Source organism: Carassius carassius, chromosome 37 (assembly GCF_963082965.1).
Source record: "Carassius carassius chromosome 37, fCarCar2.1, whole genome shotgun sequence".
Lineage (NCBI taxonomy): Eukaryota > Metazoa > Chordata > Actinopteri > Cypriniformes > Cyprinidae > Carassius > Carassius carassius.
In genome coordinates this window covers 29,733,551-29,741,050 of record NC_081791.1, presented here as the reverse complement: position 1 = coordinate 29,741,050, position 7,500 = coordinate 29,733,551, and the positions used below count along the sequence as shown (strand labels likewise).

Below are 7,500 nucleotides of genomic sequence, written 5' to 3'. Positions count from 1 at the left end.
GTTTATTCATCTTCTAAATGCGTGTTGGATGTCAAATGATCTTATTGTGAATGAATCATCCATATATCTTTACCTTTTGTTTGTTTTTTGTTTAACGTTTAATCAGAATGTCATAACTGGATCTTTTTCTCTCCGGTCCTCCAATCATTTAGTGCTCTCAATGATGTTTACATGCTGTTACAGTTAACTATCCTTGTTATAATATAGACATTAACTGAAATAAAAGAAATATTAACTAAAGTAAAATTTGAAATTAAAATATTTGAATTCATCATTTAGCGCTCTAGCGCTACCCACAGGAAGTCAAGTCAAGTCAAGTCACCTTTATTTATATAGCGCTTTAAACAAAATACATTGCGTCAAAGCAACTGAACAACATTCATTAGGAAAACAGTGTCAATAATGCAAAATGATAGTTAAAGGCAGTTCATCATTGGATTCAGTGATGTCATCTCTGTTCAGTTAAATAGTGTCTGTGCATTTATTTGCAATCAAGTCAACGATATCGCTGTAGATGAAGTGTCCCCAACTAAGCAAGCCAGAGGCGACAGCGGCAAGGAACCGAAACTCCATCGGTGACAGAATGGAGAAAAAAACCTTGGGAGAAACCAGGTTCAGTTGGGGGGCCAGTTCTCCTCTGACCGGACGAAACCAGTAGTTCAATTCCAGGCTGCAGCAAAGTCAGATTGTGCAGAAGAATCATCTGTTTCCTGTGCTCTTGTCCTGGTGCTCCTCTGAGACAAGGTCTTTACAGGGGATCTGTATCTGGGGCTCTAGTTGTCCTGGTCTCCACTGTCTTTCAGGGATGTAGAGGTCCTTTCTAGGTGCTGATCCACCATCTGGTCTGGATACGTACTGGATCCGGGTGACTGCAGTGACCCTCTGATCTGGATACAGACTGGATCTGGTGGCTACGGTGACCTCGGAACAAGAGAGAAACAGACTAATATTAGCGTAGATGCCATTCTTCTAATGATGTAGCAAGTACATAGGGTGTTATGGGAAGTGTTTCCGGTTCTGGTTTACCTAATTAATGCAGCCTAAAAATCCTTTAACGGATTTGGATAATAAAAGCATATTAGTATGTTATGTGTATGCCAGGTTAAAGAGATGGGTCTTTAATCTAGATTTAAACTGCAAGAGTGTGTCTGCCTCCCGAACAATGTTAGGTAGGTTATTCCAGAGTTTAGGCGCCAAAAAGGGAAAAGGATCTGCCGTCCGCAGTTGATTTTGATATTCTAGGTATTATCAAATTGCCTGAGTTTTGAGAACGTAGCGGACGTAGAGGATTATAATGTAAAAGGAGCTCATTCAAATACTGAGGTGCTAAACCATTCAGGGCTTTATAAGTAATAAGCAATATTTTAAAATCTATGCGATGTTTGATAGGGAGCCAGTGCAGTGTTGACAGGACCGGGCTAATATGGTCATACTTCCTGGTTCTAGTAAGAACTCTTGCTGCTGCATTTTGGACTAGCTGTAGTTTGTTTACTAAGCGTGCAGAACAACCACCCAATAAAGCATTACAATAATCTAACCTTGAGGTCATAAATGCATGGATTAACATTTCTGCATTTGACATTGAGAGTATAGGCCGTAATTTAGATATATTTTTGAGATGGAAAAATGCAGTTTTACAAATGCTAGAAACGTGGCTTTCTAAGGAAAGATTGCGATCAAGTAGCACACCTAGGTTCCTAACTGATGATGAAGAATTGACAGAGCAACCATCAAGTCTTAGACAGTGTTCTAGGTTATTACAAGCAGAGTTTTTAGGTCCTATAATTAACACCTCTGTTTTTTCAGAATTTAGCAGTAAGAAATTACTCGTCATCCAGTTTTTTATATCGACTATGCATTCCATTAGTTTTTCAAATTGGTGTGTTTCACCGGGCTGCGAAGAAATATAGAGCTGAGTATCATCAGCATAACAGTGAAAGCTAACACCATGTTTCCTGATGATATCTCCCAAGGGTAACATATAAAGCGTGAAGAGTAGCGGCTTTAGTACTGAGCCTTGAGGTACTCCATACTGCACTTGTGATCGATATGATACATCTTCATTCACTGCTACGAACTGATGGCGGTCATATAAGTACGATCTAAACCATGCTAATGCACTTCCACTGATGCCAACAAAGCATTCAAGTCTATGCAAAAGAATGTTGTGGTCAATTGTGTCAAACGCAGCACTAAGATCCAATAAAACTAATAGAGAGATACACCCACGATCAGATGATAAGAGCAGATCATTTGTAACTCTAATGAGAGCAGTCTCAGTAGTATGATACGGTCTAAATAAACCTTGTGAATAATAAACTAATAAACCTTCAGGAAGTTTTAAGATTTACATTTTAAGACATTCCACTGCTCTTAGTCAATCACAAAAATGTTTATTTCTCTTCTCACAGTTTCGCGCAAACCTCTTCCTCCTGCTCCTGGAGACGAGAGCAGCACGGTGAGCTCAGACTAGCACATTTACTTCATACCTTCATCAACTCATCTGGACACCATTAATTAGTTTACTTTGATTGTCCGCTCTAGTGACTTTGCAACTACATGTCAATGAGCATTCATTAGAGTATTAGTAGACTGTCTGTTTAATATCTTTATTTTGATGGGTCCACTACATATAACATACTGACTATGAGAATCATTGCAAGTATATGTCAGCTTATTCTAACCCTAACAGACTACTCTGACAGACAGTAGACATGTGTGACGTTCGATGACCCAGTGAAACACAGGGAACGATAGATCCAATAGCAGTATGATTTTATTAAGGTTAATCCAAATCGTAATCTAAACAAGCCAAGGTCAAAACCAGAAACAATCCAAACAAACAAAACAAAGGAGGAACAGGAAAGGGAACAGGAACGGGAACTCTGAATACTCGGGAGACGAGAAGACTGGGTACGGCAGGAAACGGAAGGTAAGGACTCCATGAAGACAAACAGGAAAAGACGGGTAAATATAGGGAGGCTAATGACTAATAAGTGAAGACACCTGGTGCAATTAGCAGGAGTGCAATTACTGTGATGAAGGGACAAGGCTAGTGGGATTTGTAGTGCCTACGATGAAGTGCCTAAGGGGAAGTGAGCCCACTAGTGGACACCCAGGGAAACTGAGACTAGAGACTAGCTGTCTAGTCTAGAGACTAGACAGCGTGACAACATGTAGTTGCAAAGTTACTTATGGTTAGTAGAATGTCTAGAATTGACTATCAAAATAAAGTGTAACCAATTAGTATTTTTACCCCAGATGAGACGGCCCCCGCCGCCCCCCCCCACCTCCAGATGAGACGGCACAGGAAGAGGCGGGCCCTGGAGAGGAAGTGGTCATCGCGTTGTATGACTTCGAGGGACTGGAGACTCATGATTTGACGCTGAGGAAGGGCGAGGAGTATGTGATCCTGGAGAAGTGTGATGTGAACTGGTACAAAGCACGGGACAAAGACGGGTGCGTCTGACGCTCTGAATGAACCCAGAAAGAAACCTTTTCAAAGTTTCAAATCAGTTGAACCAGTTGCTTTGCAAAATGATTCACTGTTTCGAAGCACTCAAAACACTGTGTGCTTTGTGAAAACTTACAAGATCAGGGTAAATTTAACTTATTTTGTCTTCTGGCAAACATATTCCATAGCCTCTGAAGGGCAGCACTAAATTCAATTCAATTCAAGTTTATTTGTATAGCGCTTTTTACAATACAAATAGTTACAAAGCAACTTTACAGAAAATTATGTTTCTACAATAATTTCTAAAAGGAATTTCTAAAAGGAAAACTATAATAGTTTGGCAAAATAAGACAAATGTACACATCTCCATTCTGTTCAAAAGTTTTCACCCCTGGCTCTTAATGCATGGTATTATCTTCTGGAGTAACAGTGAGCATTTGAACCTTCTCTAATAGTTGCGTATGAGTCCCTTAGTTGTCCTCAGTGTGAAAAGTGTCTACACAAGTGGTAAAAACCAGACACTGGTTCAATGATTCGTTGCTGGTGGTGAACTCAATGAACTCACATGTTTCATGGGTTTACAGAGATCGCCCCAACGCCAAACCATTGTAATTTCGAAACATTTTGAAACCGTTATTATGTAATGAATCTTCATTCACTAAAATCACGTGGCTTTAGCAGTTTGGTACATGCTGTGAACCACTGTTTAAAAACAAATGATTCACAAAAGTTTAAAAGCTTCAGTGCTCATCACAAGATATTACTGTTGAACCAGAGGTCCAGAACCCTCCACTGGTTTCTTTGAGCTTTCTGTGTCTGGAATCCGTTAGCAGGTGGATTTTTAAAAGAATAGTTCAGCCGAAACTGAAAACATGAGTTTGAACGTTCAAGATCTGGATGAGTTTGTTTCTTCTTCAGGTTTGTAGAAATGTAGAATTGCATCAGTGTCTCATCAATGGATGCTCTGCAGTGAATGGGTGCCGTCAGAATGAGAGTCCAAACAGCTGATAAAAACATCACAATAATCCAATAAACAGCTCTAAACAAATATGTGAGAAACAACAGCAGATGCACTTTTTCACTGGAGGAAGTGTTATTATGGATTATAGACTCTATGTATTTGAGTTAAAATCATCTTAATGCTGGATTTGTTTCATCTTTTGTCTTCTCCAGATGTTCACTGATGGACTGGAGTGCTGTGGATTATTGGGATGTTTTTATCAGCTGTTTGGATTTTATAATATTATTGATGGTTGGCCATACAGGACCTGACAAGTTTTACATCATTTAATAATAATAATAATGGTTACAATCTTCCCATAATTTGTCCCAAAGTCCAGTGATGCTTGCCGTCGGTTGGATGACGATTTTCAGTGAAAAATGTGTCTTGAAAATGTCCTGTTCATGTATGTCAGTTAAACTCGTTGTGTGTGTGTGTGTGTGTGTGTGTGTTTTAGGGATGAGGGCTACATCCCGAGCAATTACGTGACAGAGAAGGAATCAGACACGCTGGAGCAGTTCATGTGAGTGAAATCAGACATGAATCTGCTCATTCTTCATTACAGTAACAGCGCAGTGATGAAACGGTTATGGAATCATATTAGGGTCATTCTGTGTCAAATCAACCAGAGGTCCCTGGCTTTTTGATTTTGCTAACATTTATTCTTAAGAAAGATGAACATGTATAGTGGTGGAAGCAAAAATATTAAATGTCATGAAGGAATATTGACTGATTTATTCATTATTTTGTAGACGGGGTCAAAATGGCAATTTTCACCTGAGATTCAGAGTCAAATTACAGGTTAATAAAATGGTTTCAGAAAGATGGCAGCATCATTATGTTATTTTTACACACAGATTGGTAGCTCTATTAGTAAAATCTGCTGACTTTAACCATCTTTGCTGTGTTATGTGCCAATGGTGATGTTCAAAAATGGGGAAAGTGAAGTGAAGTGACATTCAGCCAAGTATGGTGACCCATACTCAGAATTCGTGCTCTGCATTTAACCCATCCAAAATGCACACACACAGAGCAGTGAACACACACACACACACTGTGAGCACACACCCGGAGCAGTGGGCAGCCATTTATGCTGCGGCGCCCGGGGAGCAGTTGGGGGTTCGATGCCTTGCTCAAGGGCACCTAAGTCGTGGTATTGAAGGTGGAGAGAGAACTGTACATGCACTCCCCCCACCCACAATTCCTGCCGGCCCGGGACTCGAACTCACAACCTTTCGATTGGGAGTCCGACTCTCTAACCATTAGGCCACGACTTCCCACAAAAATGGTAAATGGACTGCATTTATAAAGCGCTTGCAACAGACCACATGACCATCCAAAGCGCTTTACAATTTGCCTCACATTCACCCATTCACACACACATTCACACACACATTCACACACCGACTGCGGTGTCAGCCATTCAAGGCGCCATCCAGCTCGTCGGGAGTAGCTGGGGTTAGGTGTCTTGCTCAAGGACACCTCGACACTTGGTCAGGTGGAGCCGGGGATCGAACCACCAACCTTCCGGTTTGTAGACAACCTACATGAACCACTGAGCCACTGCCGCCCAAAAAACAGCACTCTTCAAGTTTTTTCTCCAAAGTATGCATGCCTGTAATAAAAAATATCTTAATTCCCTTTTAGATCTTGGATCTTAACACTTTCCTTTTGGCATCTTCATTTTTAAGGCCCTAAATGGTGCTGTTCCAGAGGTTTTGGAATTTAAATATGACTCCAGGAGTAAATCGTTAAAATGTAAACATTTTAAGTGCTCAAAAACCAAATGTGGGTCACTATGTAATCAGCTGATACTTATTTTATTTAAAGAACAATGTCTGAAGAAGAAATAATGTTGGAATTAGAATTGTACAACTGCACAGAACATACCTGTCCGAGTGCCTGTAACTCCAGAAGTATTAAAGTTATCCTAATATGATATTAGATTCTGGTTTATAATAAACTTTTTTTAATCTTCATTCGTGAGGTCCTGTATGGTTTAATCCTAGAGATATTGAGATTCTGGTGCCTCTCCATGTCCAAATTTAGTATCCTACCCATATCCAGAGGTCAAAAACCAAATGTGGTTTTGTGTACATCTAGTCATCACTGCTGACAATGCAAATATGCAAATAATAATTTAGGAATGCAGAGTGTGACAGGTCAGATTATGAATGACCAGGATTAATTGTTAACTTAGGTAATGTATGAACAGCATGAAATATAAATCCTTTTTTTTTTTATCACTCAGACAGGTATGATCTGTGCAATTCTAATTTCAGCAGTATTTCTTCTGCAGACATTGTTCTTCGAATAAAACAAGAATCAGATGAATACAAAGAGACCAACCTTTGGTTTTCAACCACTTCAGTTGGGTAATATTCCACACTCTGGATATGGAGCCTCATTGAGATCAAATGAGATGACATTTAATATCATGTCTATCTTTCTACAGAAAAAAATATTAGCAAAATAAATATTTGGTTGATTTGACACGGAATGACCCTATTATATTTGAGCTGCTGCTTCATCTAAACTGTAAGAAAAAAAAAATAGTTTTACATGAAAATACTGTTTCTGTTTTACTAACTACAACTCATAATTCATTGTGTTACTGGCTGATGTTTTCAATTATTTGTTAAATGTACTAGTAATTTCTGAGTGAAAGTGGTTTCAGTGTGAATCCAGATTCCAGCTCTGCTCACTTTAGACATTCATCAGCTCCAGATTCACGTGTGTCCAAGCGTATGAGCGGCTGAATGTTTGCGTTACACTTTATTTAAAGGTGTCCTTGTTACAGTGTAATTATAAGTATTTAAATACTAATTTTAGTGAAGTGACATTCAGCCAAGTATGGTGACCCATACTCAGAATTTGTGCTCTGCATTTAACCCATCCGAAATGCACACACACAGAGCAGTGAACACACACACACACACACACACACACTGTGAACACACACCCGGAGCAGTGTTCATTTATGCTGCGGCGCCCGGGGAAAATTTTTATTTACTACATGCACTTACTGTTCAGTTAGGGTTTGGTT

The 7,500-nt window shown here is 39.6% G+C and overlaps 1 protein-coding gene across 1 annotated transcript in view; it reads left to right on the top strand.

Moving 5' to 3' along the window:
• LOC132118635 (tyrosine-protein kinase Tec-like) overlaps positions 1 to 7,500 on the top strand; it is a 23,225-nt gene that overhangs the window by 9,264 nt on the left and 6,461 nt on the right. Inside the window, exons 6-8 of the mRNA XM_059528605.1 lie at positions 2,412 to 2,462; positions 3,267 to 3,459; positions 4,912 to 4,977. Of these exons, the coding sequence (XP_059384588.1) occupies positions 2,412 to 2,462; positions 3,267 to 3,459; positions 4,912 to 4,977 (310 nt within the window). The remainder of the gene's footprint in view (positions 1 to 2,411; positions 2,463 to 3,266; positions 3,460 to 4,911; positions 4,978 to 7,500) is intronic.